The following is a 16,891-nucleotide window of genomic DNA, read 5'->3' on the forward strand; positions in this document are numbered from 1 at the left end:
CAAGCGTGAGGTACTGTCCTGGGAAGTGAGGGTGTCCTATTCTGCATGTTCACATGAAGGAATTTTTGGGGTGATGGAAGTTTCCTAAAACTGGATTGTGGTAAAGGTTATGCAACTGTATAAATTTACTGAAGTTCATTGAACTGTACCCTTAAAATGGGTGAATTTTATTTTATTTTTTTTAAAGATTTTATTTATTTATCTGACAGAGATCATAGGCAGGCAGAGAGACAGGCAGAGAGAGAGGAGGACGCAGGCTCCCCGCCGAGCAGAGAGCCCGATGCCTGTCGTGATCCCAGGATCCTGAGACAGGCTTTAAACCACTAAGCCACCCAGGCACCCCAGGGTGAATTTTATAGTATGCAAATTATACCTCAGTAAAATCATTAAAAAAAATTGCCTGTTGCTGTTTATTGCAGTAAGATAAGAAGAGTCTTGAATGTGTGATGGATGCTTGAAAGAACTAAAGGTGGAATGAACGAATATTAGACAATGAGGCCTTCAGAACTTGAAATGAACCATTATGGGGTTAGGAGTAGGGAGTGTAGCTGGTTGGAAAAAGATACCTCCTCCATTCTGCAGCTAGCAAAGCAAGGAGATTCAGCTACCCCGGCAGCCTCTCCTCCCTTACTTCCTTTGAGAATCTGTTTTCTGTATGATGTACTTGCCTTAGACATTAAGATTCTTTGAAATAGGGGCGCCTGGGTGGCTCAGTGGGTTAAAGCGTCTGCCTTCGGCTGAGGTCATGATCCCAGGGTCATGGGATCAAGCCCCGCATCTGGCTCTCTGCTCCTCAGGGAGCCTTCTTCCTCCTCTCTCTCTCTCTGCCTACCTGCGATCTCTCTCTATCAAATAAATAAATAAAATCTTTAAAAAAAAAAAAGATAATTTGAAATACATGTGTAACATCTCTGTGCGTCTGCTTCTAGTACTATAGGGAAGAGTGGGACATATTAACAATAAAGCTTGGGATCTTTAGAAAAATGGACTTTATATTTATAGAATTAATGCTGCTAATTATGGTACCGTTCATTTATTTTCCCTGAAAAGTACCTATTGAATATTTAAAAGGCTACTGTCTTTTTTTTTTTTTTTTTTTAAGATTTTTATTTATTTGACAGAGATCACAAGTAGGCAGAGAGGCGGGGGCGGGGCTGAGCAGAGAGCCTGATGTGGGGCTCGATTCCCAGGACCCTGAGATCATGACCTGAGAGGAAGGCAGAGGCTTAACCCACTGAGCCACCCAGGCACCCCTGAATATTTATTTCATGCCTGACCCTATCCTAAAATATCAAATTATAATTTGGAAGTCAAGAGATTTAGGAAATCACTGATACTTTCTGTATTTTTATTATTTATTTTAAAAAAGTATTTATTTACTTGACAGAGATCACAAGTAGGCAGAGAGAGAGGGGGAAGCAGGCTCCCCGCTGAGCAGAGAGCCCGATGCGGGGCTTGATCCCAGGACCCTGGGATCATGACTTGAGCCGAAGGCAAAGGCTTTAACCCACTGAGCCACCCAGGCGCCCTGACTTTCTACATTTTTAAAGATTTTTAGAATGTTGCTCTGTGTTATCATATATTATGTGTTATCAAAATTAAATGTCCTGTTTTAACTTTTGGAAGTATGCTTAAGAGCAATAATTTTAATTTTCAAAATTCTCTCTGGTTTTTAACATTATTCTCTCACCTAAAAAGTGATGATTTCATGAGTAATGTGTAACTTTAGTATGTATTAGATACTTCTTAATTTCTGGCACTACTAAGATTAGAAAGTGAAGTAGTTATTTTTTATTTTAAATTCTTAACATTTCAAAAAAAAAAGTAGGAGATGTATATAGTTGTACGACTCCGCTTATACTAAATGACTTATAAAGAAGAAGATTAACATTCCTCTGCCTCATCTTTCCCCTTCCAGTTTCTACTTCCTAGAGGCCACCACTTCAGTGATCTCGCAGTTCATTGGCTGTTTGCTTTCTTACTTCTTTTCTTTTCCTTTTTTCTCCTTTTCTCTTTTCTTTTTTTTCTAAGTTTTTACTTATTTAAGTAATCTCTGCACCTAACATGGGGCTTGACCTCACGACCCTGAGATCAAGAGATGCAGGCTTTTCCAGCTGAGCCAGCCAGGTGCCCCTCCTTACTTATTTCTAAATAAGAAGCTTATTCTGAGAGTCATAGGGTGGCTTAGTCAGTTAAGCATCTGACTTTTAATTTCTGCTCAGGTCATGATCTCAGCATCATGAGATCAAGCCCATCAGGCCCTGTACTTAGTGTAGGGTCTGCTTGAAATCCTCCCTGTGCCCCTCCCCTGCTCTATTTCTTTCTCTCCAAATAAATAAAATCTTTAAAAAAATTTTTTTTAAATAAACTTATTCTGCTTATTATCTGATTTCCTGTTATGTTATTGATTTCCTGTTATGGAAGATGAAGACTTGACTCTACTCTTCACTAACAGCAGATTAATTGTATGCCGGAAATGAAATTTTTTTTCAAGTACACATAAATATAGATATTTCCCAAAAGAATGAGGTTTTTAAATCATGTTCTTTCTAGTAATTTATATTATTAGTCTCCCACAATAAAGAATTGACATTTTATTCTCATTTTTTGAGTGCTTTATGGTACAGTAGATTATTGCCTTAATTTCTGGATAAGCTCTATTACTTTTTAAAATTTAATTTAATTTTTTTATTTTTTTAAAGATTTTATTTATTTATTTGACAGACAGAGATCACAAGTAGGCAGAGAGGCAGGCAGAGAGAGAGAGAGGCTCCCTGCTGAGCGGAGAGCCCAATGCGAGGCTTGATCCCAGGACCCTGGGATCATGACCTGAGCCGAAGGCAGAGGCTTTAACCCACTGAGCCACCCAGGTGCCCTGAGTTTTATTACTTTTTTGAAAAATAAGTTTTATTTGGATATAATTTCCATACAATAAAATTCCCCAGTTTTTAGTGTATAATTCAGTGACTTGACATATGTATACAGTCATGCAGCCTCCAGCAAAATTATAATAAAGAGCATGTTTATCAACTCAAAACATTACTTCGTGCTTCTCTCCAGTCAGTTTTCTATCTCTGTCTCTTGGACCTGGCAACTTCTCACATGTTTTCTGTCACTGCAGTTTTGCCATTTCTAGAGTTTCATATAAGAGGAATCATGTATATACTCTTTTTGTGTCAAACTCTTTTCACTTAGCATAGTGTTTTTTGAGATTCAGTTTTTCTGTTTCAGTAGTTCATATTTTTATATTGCTGAGTAATAATTTAATAATTTTAATTTAATAATTTAATTTAATAATTTTATATTTATGAGTAATAATTTAATAATAATAATTACTCAGCAATATTTTATATTGCTGAGTAATAATCCATTGTATGGATCTACCACAATTTGTCTATCCATTCACCAGTTGATAGACATTCAGGTTGTATATAGTTTTTAGCTGTTATAAGTAAAGATTCCATGTACTTCCATGGACAGTTCTTTTGTAGATGTATGTTTTCATTTTTCTTAGATAAATACCTAGGATTGGAATTTCTAGGTCATATAATAAATATATATTTAACTTTATAAAGAAATTGTCAAAGCATTCCCAAAAGTATCTGTACTATTTTATATCCTTTTTTTTTTTTTAAGATTTTATTAATTTATTTGACAGATGGAGATCACAAGTAGGCAGAGAGGCAGGCATAGAGAGAGAGGAGGAAGCAGGCTCCCTGCTGAGCAGAGAGCCCGATTTGAGGCTCGATCCCATGACCCTGGGACCGTGACCCGAGCCGAAGGCAGAGGCCTTAACCCACTGAGCCACCCAGGCACCCCATGTACCATTTTATATTCTGACTAGCAGTGTAGGAGACTTCCAGTAACCCCACAACCTGGTTGGCACATGGTATTGTCAGTCTTTTAAATTTTAGCCTTTCTAGTGGGTGTGTCAGAATAACTTGTGGATTAGATAACATTTTCCTTATAACTAGTGATCTTGAGCGTCTTTCTATGGGCTTATTTGCTATTGATATATCTTCTTTGGTGAAGTATCTAATGATGTTTTTTACCTTTTTTCTTTTGAGTTGTTTCTTGTTGGTCTGTAAATAGTTCTTTTGTAAATTCTGGGGGCACCAGGATGGCTTAGTCGGCCAAGTATCAGATTCTTGGTTTCAGCTCAGATGGTGTCAAGGGGCTCGTCAGCACAGAGTCTGCTTGAAATACCCTCTCCCCTCCTCTGCCCCCCACCTCACCCCAATAAATAAATAACATCTAAATAAAAGACTTATTTAAAATATACAAAGACTTTCAAAAAAAGAGTTCTTTGTAAATTCTGGATACAAGTTCTTTATTACATATGTGTTTTGCAAATGTTTTCTCCTACGTAGGGTTTGCCTCTATCATTTTCTTAACAGTGTCTTTTGAAGAACCAAAGTTGCATATTTTGATGAAGTTCAGTTTATAATGTTTGTCTTTTATTATTTGTGATTCTAATGTCCTAAAAATCTCTGTATAATTCAAAATCATGAAAGATTTTCTCTTGTTTTCCCCTGGCAGTCTTATAGTTTTAGGTTTCATATTTAGATCTAAGTCTCATTTAGAGTTAATTTTTGTAGAAGGTGTGAAGTGAGGGCTAATGTTCATTTTTTGGCAAATATACTTTTTTTTTTTGGACTCTACTTTCTCCATTGAATTTCCTTAGGATCTTTGTAGGAAATCAGTTGACCACATATGTGTGAGTCTATGATTGGTCCATTGATCAAAATTTTTTTTTCCTTTCCTTTTTTTTCCCCAAAATATTTATTTTTATTCCAAAACCACAATGTCTTCATTACTTAGGGTTTTTTTTTTTTTTTTTTTAAAGATTTTATTTGAGTGAAAGAGCAAGAGAGACCGTGCACACACACACAAAGCAGGGGGCGGGGGCAGAAAGAGAGCAAGAAGCTGACTCCCCACTGAGCAGGACCCAGGACCCAGAGATCATGACCTGAGCCAAAGGCAGACACCTAAACTGACTGAGCCACCCAGGCACCCCCTTTTTTTTTTTTTTTTTTTAAATAAGTCATGAAATCAATAGATCTTCCAGTGTGGTTCTTCTTTTTCAGAACTTCTTTTGCCTATTCTAGGTCTTTTGCACTTTAACATATGTTATAGAATCTCCTTGTTAGTTTCTACAATAAAGCCCATTAGAATCTTGATTCGGATTGTATTGAATCTGTAGATTAATTTAGAGAGACTTCACACATCTGAACAATCTTGAATCTTCTGATTCATGACCATGGTATATCTCTTCATTTACTCAATTATTTGGATGTTTTCATAGTTTAGCAATGTTTTGTATTTTTTCAGAATGTATATAATTTGTTAAATTTATCCTTAGGTATTTAGTACTTAGTATTTAGTATTTAGCATCTCTTTGATGCTATTATAAATGGATGTTGAATTTCTTAAATTAGTTCTAATAATTTGTATATTCCTTAGAATTTTCTAAATAGATAATAAGTGATGTTGTTTGCAGTACAGATATTTTACTTCTTCATTTCCATTGTATATGATGTTTCTTTTTTCTGCCTTATTTCATTGGTGAGGCCTCTAATATGGTGCTGAAGAGCAATGGTGAGGGTGAATTATTCCTTGTTCTTAATCTTGAGAAAACTTGGATTCTCTTTCACCATTGAGTATGATAGTTGTATTTTTTGTAGATGCCTTTTCGCAGGTTCAGGAAATTCCTTTCTTTCCTAATTTACTGAGGTTTTTTTTTTTTTAAATCATGAATAGATGCTGAATTTTGTTAAATGTGTTTCTGCATTTATTGAGATTATACTGTATTTTTCAAATTATTCTGTTAATGCAGTCAGTTACATTGACTGGTATTTTTGTTGAATCTTAAATTAGTCTTGCATTCCTAGAATAAACTCTTTGTGGTCATGGTATATTTTGTGATATGATACTGACACCAGCCACCCATAGTTAGCACCGTGTCCACAAGTTTAAGGGTGCAGTGTTGTTTTTTTTTTTAAATTTTATTTATTTGACAGAGAGAAATCACAAGCAGGCAGAGAGGCAGGCAGAGAGAGAGAGAGAGGGGAGGAAGCAGGCTCCCTGCAGAGCAGAGAGCCCAACTTGGGGCTCGATCCCAGGACCCTGGGATCACGACCTGAGCTGAAGGCAGAGGCTTTAACCCACTGAGCCACCCAGGCGCCCCAAGGGTGCAGTTCTAAACATGACTGTCCTCACCATAAATGCCAGCTGTACTAACTGGCTAATTTCTGACTAACTGGCTACAGATTTAGGGGTTCTTACTCCCCTCAGGTTTGATAATTCACTAGAACTCCTCAGAGAACTCAGGAAGGCACTATACTTATGATTTCAAATTGTATTATAAATAATAGAAATCAGGACCAGCCAAATGAAGAGAAATATGGGGCAAAGTCTGGGAGAGTTGTGAACATGGAGCTTCTATGTCATTTTCCTGTGGAATCAAGATGCATTACCTTCCTGGCATGTTCATGTATTTACTAACCAGGAAGGTCACCTGAGCCTCACATTCCAGAGTTTTTATTTAAAAATCATTGCAGTCATGGGGCACCTGGGTGGCTCAGTGGGTTAAGCCTCTGCCTTCGGCTCAGGTCATAATCCCAGGGTCCTGGGATGGAGCCCCTCATCAGGCTCTCTGGTTAGCAGGGAACCTGCTTCCCCCGCCCCCCCACCTCTCTGCCTGCTCTCTGCCTACTTGTGATCTCTCTCTCTCTGTCAAATAAATAAATAAAATCTTAAAAAAAAAAAAGAAATTTGTCCATTTCATCTAAGTTGTTTGAATTTATTGGCATAAAGTTTATAATATTCTCTTATCATCCTTGTAATGTGTATAGGATCTATAATGATGTGTACTTTTTCATCCTGATATTACTTCTTTGTTTATATTAGTAATTTTTGTCTTTTTTTTCTTAGAAGTTTGTCAATTTTTGTCTTTTTTGTCTTAGAAGTTTGTCAATTTTACTGGCTTTTTTAAAGTCAACTTTCGGTGTTATTGATATTCTCTGTTGCTTCCTGTTTCTTATTTTCTTTATTCCTCTTCTTGGCTTTATTATTTCTTTCCTCTACTTCAGAGTTTCTCAGCCTCAGCACGATGGACAATTTTGGGCAGATAACTGTTTTGATCATCATAGGGTCTTTAGCAGCATCCTTGACCTCTCCTCACAAAATGCCAGTGATCCCCTCACTGTAATATTTGAAAATGTCTACAGACATTGTCAGTTACCTGCTGGTGAGCAAAATAGCGCATAGCTGAGAACCATTGCTCAACTTCTTTCAGTTTAGTTTGCTTCTTTTTCTAACTTCTAAAAGTGGAATCTCAGATCATTGATTTAGACTCCACCCCCAGCATAAGGATTTAAAGCTAAACATTTCTCTTGAAATACTGCTTTAGCTGCATCAAACAAATTTTGATATCTTGCATTTTCTTTATCATCCTTCTGAAGACATGTTCTGATTTCTTTGTGATCTGTTCTTTAACCTGTGACTTATTTAATTTGCTCTTCTTTTTGAAGCTTCTTCTCTTTTTTTAAAAGATTTTATTTATTTATTTGACACAGAATGAGAGAGCACAAGCAGGGGGAGCAGCAGAGGGGGAAGGAGAAGCAGGCTCTCTACTGAGCAGGGAACCTGATGTGAGGCTCGATCCCAGGACCCCTAGATCATGACCTGAGCCGAAGGCAGAGGCTTAACCCATTGAGCTACCCAGGCGCCCCTTTTTGTAGCTTCTTAAGGTAAAACTTAGACCACTGATTTTTAACCTTTTTTTTTTTTCTAATAGGAGAATTTAAAGTTAAACATTATTGTATGAGTGTTGCTTTAGCTACATCCAACAAATTTGGTATGTTGTGTTTTTATTTTCACTCAGAATATTTTCTAATTTCTCTGCATTTTGTTTTTTGATTTGTGGCTTACCTTCCAAATATTACTGTTTTTCTAGTTATCTTAACTATTTTTGATTTCCAATTTAATTCCATTGTGCTTAGAGAGAACATACTTAGTTCTTAGTTCTTAGAGAACTTACTCTGTGTAATTTTAATAGTTATAAATTTATTGAAAATTAGGCTTTACAAAGTGAATGACGTAGGCATGCTTATGTAGCGAGCCAAAAGATTTATCAGAGGCTTAAATTAGTTGTTTGCTATATTTGAAATAAGAATTGTTGGGGCACCTGGGTGGCTCAGTTGGTTAAACATCTGTCTGCCTTTGGCTCGGGTCATGATCCCAGGGTCCTGGGATCCAGCCGCATAGGGCTCTCTGCTTAGTGGGGAGCCTGCTTCTCCCTCTCCCAATCCCTCTGCTTGTGCGTGCACGTGCGCTCTCTCTCTCTGTGAAATAAATAAATAAAGTCTTAAAAAAAATAATTTTTTTTTTACTGAATTCAGTTCATATGCAATTAAAAGGTTTTTTTCCTGTTTATTGAAAATGTACATGCAGAAAAATATACAAATTCTAAATGTACAGCTTGATGAATTTTCACAAAGGTAAAGAAATAAAATATAACAGACTCTTCTTAGAAACTCTTCCCTGGTGGTGTCCAGGTGGCTCAGTTAGTTAAGCAACTGCCTTCTTGGGTTATGGTCCCAGGGCCGTGGGGTCCAGTCCCCCATCCGGCTCCCTGCTCCATGGGGAGCCTGCTTCTGTCTCTCCCTCTTCCTGCCCTTCCCTCTGCTTGTTTTGTTCTTTCTCTGTCAAATAAATAAATAAAACCTTCAAAAAATAAAAATAAAAGAAACTCTTCCCTTTGACTCTTTCTAGTCACTGTCATCCCTTCCCTGAAGTAACCAGCTTTTCTAGCTTTTGATACTGTAAATTAATTTTGCCAGTTTTGCACTTTGTATGAATGGAATTATGCTGTATATATTTCATGTATCTGCCTTTTTTTCATTCACCATTATGTTCAAGTTAGGAAGATTCACCCATGTTTTTGCACAATAGTCCATTTTCAGTGCTCTGTGGTTTCACATTGTATGAGTACTTCACAGTTTGTTTATTTACTCCATTATTGATGGATGTTTGTTGCCAGTTTTTGGCTAGTATGAAAAGAATGAGTATTCTTTTGTATGTCCATCGATGAAAATATATTAGTTTGGTATTTGCCAACGAGTGGAAATGCTGAGTCATAAGGATTGTATATATTCAGTTTTGTTATGTAAGTTTTGAGAGAAATTTTATTGATTGTAGTTATTCTTATGTATCTTTTTTAGACACTTGCTTTTTTGTGGCTTTAGTTATTGGGGTGATTATGTTTTTGTCATTCTTAAGAAAAAAGCAATACATTCCTTATAAGGCAGGTTTCCTAAAAGCCTGCAATGTTCAAGGTTTATGGTTTTTAATGGTTTTTAGAAATGTGTACCTTTGATAGAAATAAATATACAAAGTTATCTTTTTGAAATAATTACTTTAATAAGTCATGAAGGTGAGGAGCACCTAGGTGGCTCAGTTGGTTAAGTGTCTGCACTTGGCTCTGGTCATGATCTCGGGGTCCTGGGATCAAGCCTCCTGTCGGGCTCCCTGCTCAGCGAGGAGTCTGCTCCTCCCTCTGCGCCTACCCCCGAAAGTGTGCATGCATGTGTGTGCTCTCTCTCTCTCTAAAACACTTAAATAAAATCTTTAAAAAATACATCTTGAAGATGAAGAGTATGACATAGAGGATGTAGTCAGTAAAATTGTAATAATATTGTTCAGTCACTACACTTACCAGGTGAGCGCTGAGGAATGTGTAGAATTGTTGAATCATTACGTTGTATTGAAACTAATTTAACACTGTATGTTAATTATACTTCAGTAAAATTTAATTTAAAAAAGAATTACTTTATTGGCAATTAGCATGATCTTCTATTACAGTGTTTTTCAAACTTTATTCAACACTGTATTATACCACCGGCAATAAAAAATTCTGTATTCTCATCAGCCCCCTTCAGGTATATACTTCAGAGACCCCACCTGTGATGTGGCTGAGGTTTTCTGTTTTTCTTGCCTTTTGAGTATATGTTAAGGAGATATAAACTTTAGGATACAATTAGAAGATACGTGTTTAGCTTCAGAGAATGTGTTATTTTCATCATGTGGAGGACAATGTTCATTTCACAACGCAAGTGGAACAAAAATGTTAACAAATTTGGGGCTTGCTCATTAACTCAACAAAGATAGAGAGGTCTTTTCTTTTGCTGGAAGAGTATTAATTCTGGGCATGGGGGCTTTTAGTTTTCTTCCACAGTGGCACTACTCTTGAGCCAAACTGTACGGTTTTGTTCCATGTCAGTTCTTTGCTTCATTGCATTGACTGCCACCAAACTACACCCCACAGAATTAAAAGTTTATGTATTAGAGCCATGTTGTAGTCCGTGAAAAGTCACAGATCTGGTTGAAATAATGACTCCCAAATAGTGAATTCCTTAACGTGTCTCCCTTAAAGGGATATTATTTGTGAAAAAGATTACCTGCGATTCACTGATAAAATGATAGAAATGTCTTTTCTCCGTCCCTGGAAGTTGTTAAGAATTCAGAGTAAGGGTGTCTGAAAGGCTACAATTCATTAGTGTTTGCTTTCAGAGGTGCATTTTATTTGGAGAAGAAAAGTGGGCTAACCCAATGGATTATTAGAACATCTCAACCTTACAGAGAACTTACCATAATTGAATATCGCAATGGTATGTTATTCGAAGGATTTGGTTGGACATAATTGGCTCAGAGAAGCAAAAAGTTTGTTTCTGAGTATACTAGTATGTGATACTCCTTTGTTGTCAGCACTATTTGTATCATCATTTTCTTCATGTACATGTAATTAGTCATCTCTCTCTCTCTCTCAGACCCTAACCTTGTACTGTTTTCACAGCTGACTAAATGACCGAAATACTTCTCTTTTCTTTCAGTTTCTTTTTTCATCATTATGGTTGTTTGTTTATTTCCAGGCTAATCTCAAGTGTTGTTGAGAATGTATCAATTTATTGCCTCATGTAGTATATACTTAATTGTTTTAGGTAGTATATTTTTAGTTTTATTAAAAATATTAAGTGTAGTTGCAATGACTAAAACATTTACTGAATGTTTATTATGTGTTAGATGCTTTTACATATTTTCCTCTCATTCTCACAGTAATCCAGCCAAGCCACATGTTATTATTTGTTTTACAAATGAGGAAACTGTTAATCAGAGAGGTTAAGTAATTTGTTTCAAATCATACAGCTAATGTGAGTGATAGAGTTAAGACTCAGGACTTTTTTCCTCTAAAACCACAGATCTTCATGACCTATACATTGTTGTTCTCTGGTTTTGCTTTGGACTTCATAGCCCTGCTTATTTATATTATTTATTTTCCAAGTTTTTATTTAAATTTCAGTTAGTTAGCATACAGGTTTCAGGTGTAGGATTTAATGATTCATCACTTCATCACTTACAGAGAACACCAAGTGCTTATCACAAGTACCCTCCTTTTTTTTTTTTTTTTTAAAGATTTTATTTATTTATTTGACAGAGAGAGAGATCACAAGTAGGCAGAGAGACAGGCAGAGAGAGGAGGGGAAGCAGGCTCCCTGCTGAGCAGAGAGCCTGATATGGGGCTCGATCTGAGGACCCTGAGATCATGACCTGACCAAAGGCAGGGGCTTTACCTACTGAGCCACCCAGGTGCTCCCACAAGTACCCTTCTTAATATCCATCACTGATTTAACCCATCACCCTATCACCTCCCCTCCAGCAACCCTCAGTTTGTTTTCAGTAGTTAAGAGTCTGTTTTATGGTTTGCCTCACTCTTTTTTCCCCACCATGTTCATCTGTTCTGTTTCTTAAATTCCACATCTGAGAGTGAAATTATATGGTATTTACTTTTCTCTGAGTTGTTTCTTTTAGTATAATACTATCTAGGCCCATTCACATCATTGCAAATGAACTATTTCAGTCTTTTTTTATTGGTGAGTAACAATCCATTGTATACATATACCATAACTTCTTTATTCATTCATCAGTTGATGAACATTTGGGCTCTTTCCATAGTTTGGCTGTTGTGGAAAATGCTGCTATAAACATCGGGATTCATGTGCCCCTTGGAATCAGTATTTTTGTATCCTTTGGGTAAATACCCAGCAATTGCTGGATCATAGGTTAGTTCTATTTTTAACTTTTTGAAGAACCTCCATACTGTTTTCCAGAGTGGCTGCACTGGTTGCATTCCCACCAACAATGTAAGAGGGTTCCCCTTTCTCTGTGTCTTTGCCAAGATCTGTTGTGCTGTTAATTTTAGCCTTTCTGACTGGTGTGAGGTGATACCTCATTGTAGTTTTTGATTTGCAGTTCCCTGATGATGAATGGTGTTTGAGCATCTTTTCACGTGTCTGCTGGCCATCTGTATGTCTTCTTTGGAAGAATGTTCATGTTTTCTGCTCATTTTTTTTTAAACTGAATTGTTTTCTGGGTATTGAGTTTTAGAAGTTCTTTATGTATTTTGGATACTAACCCTTTATCAGATATGTCACTTCCAAATATCTTCTCCCATTCCAAAGGTTAACTTTTGTTTCCTTTGCTGTACTTTTTATCTTGATGAAGATAAAGAGCTTTTTATCTTGATGAAGTCCTAGTATTTTATTTTTGCTTTTGTTTCCCTTGCCTCAGGAGACTTAAGAAGTTGTTATGGCTGATGTCAGAGAGGTTACTGCCTGTGTTCTCTTGTCGGATTTTGATGGTTTCCTGTCTCATATTTAGTCCTTTCATACATTTTGTATTTATTATTGTGCATGGTGTAAGAAAATGATCCAGTTTCATTCTTTTGTGTGTTGCTGTTCAGTTTTCCCAGCACCATTTGTTGTAAGGTCTTTTTTCCATTGGGTATTCTTCCCTGCTTTGTTGAAAATTAGTTGACCATATAGTAGTGGGCCAGCTGTGCTGCTTTATTTACGCTCCTTTCCACTTGGTACGTCCTCTCCCTTCCAGGTCCAGCCTCTACTAGTAGCAAATAGTCATCATTTAAGATTCATACCAAATGCTACCTTTTCCTAAAATTTACCCTGAAAGCCACATTTGGAAGTGAATTCTGCCTACTTTAAACTCCCACAATACTTTGTACTTTTCTTCATATATTTATTTTGCCTTGAATTATAATTATTCTTATACATGTCTTAAATTTATCAACTAGAGACTATCTTTGATGCCCTGTAGCCTAAGACAGTCTTAAAGAAGCAAAGTATTTGTTGACTTGAGATGACAGGTACAAAAGCCATCAAAATAGAAGTACTACTGATGCATTTTTTTTTTAATTGGAAGATCATGACAGTACGGTAAAGATTATTACATACATGATCATTTTTATTTCTTCGTATTTGAAAATGTTGTTAAATGTTACAAATGGTATAACTAAATATGACATGTAATTATTGGTTTGGTGGAAAAGTTCATATTCTTGGCTATTTTATATTTTTTTAGAAAGGAGATAAATAAAAGGCTGAGAGAGAGGGGTAGAACCTGCTGTTTTAATTTTGTTCACAGCAGTGGGTCAGATTATGTTCTTTTGGTGCTAGCTTTGATAATAAGCTTAATACAATATTGAAATTCAACAGTTGGTTGTCTTTGGATGTATATATTCTTTTGTATTTATGGTCATGTGTGGGATTTCCAAACTGTTTAGAAAAAGTTAATGGTAAATAGTCTACCTCTCTCTAAATAGATTGTTTCCGTTATTACTTACTTTAGTATTCCATTGTTTGTTTCACTTGTTCTAAGTTTTCTTCAGATAAAGGCAATTAAAGCAAAACTTACTATGAGGGGTTGGGAAATTTTATATTGAATACCCATTCAAATTTTGAACAATATTTTTTATTTTAAACCTGTTTAAGATATGTCTTTTTCCTCTTCTGATTTACTGGTTTACTTTGACAAAAAAGAACTTAAACATTTTTATAAATAAGGGGTGCCTGGGTCGGGCTCAGTGGGTTAAGCCTCTGCCTTCTGGTCAGGTCATGATCTCAGGGTCCTGGGATAGAGCCCCACATTGGGCTCTTTGCTCAACAGGGAAGCCTGCTTCCCCCTCTACCTCTGCACTTCTGATCTCTCTCTCTCTGTCAAAGAAATAAATAAAATCTTAAAAAAAAGTTTTCAGGGGCGCCTGGGTGGCTCAGTGGGTTAAAGCCTCTGCTTTTGGCTCAGGTCATGATCCCAGGGTCCTGGGATCGAGCCCTGCATTGGGCTCTCTGCTCAGCAGGGAGCCTGCTTCCCCCTCTCTCTGCCTGCCTTTCTGCCTATTGTGATCTCTCTCTGTCAAATAAATAAATAAAATCTTAAAAAAAAAAGTTTTTATAAATAATTATGTAGTGATAGAGATTTGGTTGTAATTTATTTATTAGGTTTTGAGCTCTTGGGTCTGTTAAACTGGAAGTTCTGTGTTTTTATGATTTCTTTCATCTGAATTATGCATATCCTTGCTGTTCATTTGGCTGAACTCTTGAAGCATCTTAAAAATTTCTTTTTTTTTCTTTTTTTTTAACCTTTTAAGGGAGAAATTCTTTTATTAAGACAATCTCTTGAAAATGAACGTTAGTCTTTTTCATCCTGTGTCACTTGGACCTTACGATACCATTAAGAAAGCAAAAAGTGGACAGGGTACAATAACTCAAAGAAGGCTTTTGGCTATTGAACTAAAACAGTGGGTAAAATTTCTACAAATTATAAGACTGACAAAGACACTCCTATTGTTAAAGTTTAGAAATATAATTTTTAAATATCCACTGGAATAATAATCAGATTAAAGTTATTAGTAATGTGATATTCTGAAAACATTTGAAATTAACCAGGATATATTAAATGAGTAAAGTTTTAGTTCTGGTGACAGGAACTTAAATTCTCTTATATAAAATTACTATTATTGTTAATGCTAAATTATTATAAAAGTAGTACATGTTCATTTAAGAGAACTTGTAACATAATTCTAATAATAGCTAACTTTAGACTTTGTTATTTTGCTCTTCAGTATAAAGTTGTTTATTCCTCATAACAATCACGTGAGGACACATACTGTCAGTTTTCCTATTTTACAGATGAGGAAACTGAGCACAGAGAAATGAAGGCACTTTAGGCCACACACTATTTGACCCCAGCAGTCTGGCCTTAGCCTCTGTGTTCTAACCTCTCTTCACCATGTAGTTAAGAATTTGGATTTTGAGATTGATGATTCACAGACCTGTACCCCTGAAGCAAATAATACATTATATGTTAATTAAAAAAAAAAAAAGAATTTGGGGGCACCTGGGTGGCTGAGTGGGTTAAGCCTCTGCCTTCGGCTCAGGTCATGACCTAGGAGTCCTGGGATGGAGCCCTGTACTGGGCTCTCTGCTCAGCAGGGAGCCTGCTTCCCCCTCTCTCTGCCTGCCTCTCTGCCTGCTTGTGATCTCTGTCAAATAAATAAATAATTCTTTAAAAAAATTAAAAATTTAAAAAATTAAAAAAAAAGAATTTGGGTTTTGGGGCATTTGGGTGGCTCACTCCGATAAGTGTCTGCCTTTGGCTCAGGTCATGATCCTAGAGTCCCGGGATTAAACCCCCCATTGGGCTTCTTGCTCAGTGCAAAATCTACTTATCACTCTCTCTGTCCCTCTGCCCCTCCTGCTGCTCGTGCTTTCTCTTTCTCTCAAATAAATAAATAAAAACTTAAAAAAAAAAAAAGAATTTGGGTTTTGGAGTAAGAGAGACCTGGGCTTAAATCAAAGCTACTACTTCTACTCTGGGGACAAGAGCATGTCTCGACCTCTCAGAGGTTCTCAGAGGCTCAGAGATCTTATGTAAGGAAGCATATAAGTCTTTTTTGTTTTCCTTTAGGTCTACACACAATGAGCTTACTTAGAAAACAAGAGTTGTTTGGGGATAAAATGAAATATTGTATGTTAACTGCTTAATACACTGTTTAGCAGACACTATACTTGTTCAGTAGATGATGAGTATTATTATAACAAATACTGATAAGCAAAATGAAAAATAGTCCCCAAAAGAAAATAACCATTATTAGCATTTTGGGGCGTATCCTCCCAGTCTTTTAAAAGTGTGTTTCTTGATTTTGTTAATGTATTTTCTTTTATTTATATTATTTCCTTCATTGTATAACTTTGTTTTACACAAATGGCAGGAAAGCTTGAATTTGTATCACTTAGCAGTAAGGCAAACCTGTAGGCTTCTGTGCTAGCCAAGACGTTTTTCTCCCTCTGTTTCGGAGTTACTAAGTAGAGGTAGAAGAGGACATAGAAGTACATTTTTCTTTTTAAACAAAAATGGGATAATGTTTAAATTAAAAATCTACAAATAAACAAAATGTAGGTTATTAGAAGTAGGCAAGAGAACATGTGCTAGGATTAATTTTATTAAAATAAGAGCGAAACACCAGTGTCAGAAGAGTTAGTTGTTAGCTGAAGACCCCATATCCAAATAAATAGTTCTATTGAATGTAGACTGTTTCTTCCTGATGAGTGAGATTGTAGAAGTCTGACTATATATTGCATTGTTAAAGGAATTTGCTGGGTGTGGTATAGCAGTAACTAATCCCCCTTTCCATAGCCTTAGCAGCAAGTGGCTAAATGGTCTTTTTTGTTTTCCTTTTAGGTCTACACACAATGAGCTGGAAAAGAATCGGTGAGTCAGTGATGAGTGCAGCTTTCATTTACGTTAAAAAGCAAACTCAGTGTTTTACCTATGAAAATAATGTAATAGCATGTATGTAGTTATATTTTTATTTTTTAAATGTATAGGATATCGTGATTCTGGTATATATGTATTAAAAAAAGACTTAAGTAGTATGTTTATACTGTCTAAACTGGAGGACATCCGTAAATCTTAAGCTCATTTGAATTTTGAGTTTATGGTGTAGCCACCTTTCTTTATGTTTCTGAAAACAAGTTAA

General features: G+C 36.2%; 1 protein-coding gene across 2 annotated transcripts in view; it reads left to right on the forward strand.

Annotated features, from left to right (window-relative positions):
* The window catches only part of MXI1 (MAX interactor 1, dimerization protein), an 81,764-nt gene that overhangs the window by 27,770 nt on the left and 37,103 nt on the right, over positions 1-16,891 (forward strand). For both annotated transcript variants that reach the window (XM_059398542.1, XM_059398543.1), the window contains exon 3: positions 16,594-16,623. In XM_059398542.1, the coding sequence (XP_059254525.1) occupies positions 16,594-16,623 (30 nt within the window). The remainder of the gene's footprint in view (positions 1-16,593; positions 16,624-16,891) is intronic.

The sequence above is a fragment of the Mustela nigripes genome, chromosome 4 (genome assembly GCF_022355385.1).
Source record: "Mustela nigripes isolate SB6536 chromosome 4, MUSNIG.SB6536, whole genome shotgun sequence".
NCBI lineage: Eukaryota > Metazoa > Chordata > Mammalia > Carnivora > Mustelidae > Mustela > Mustela nigripes.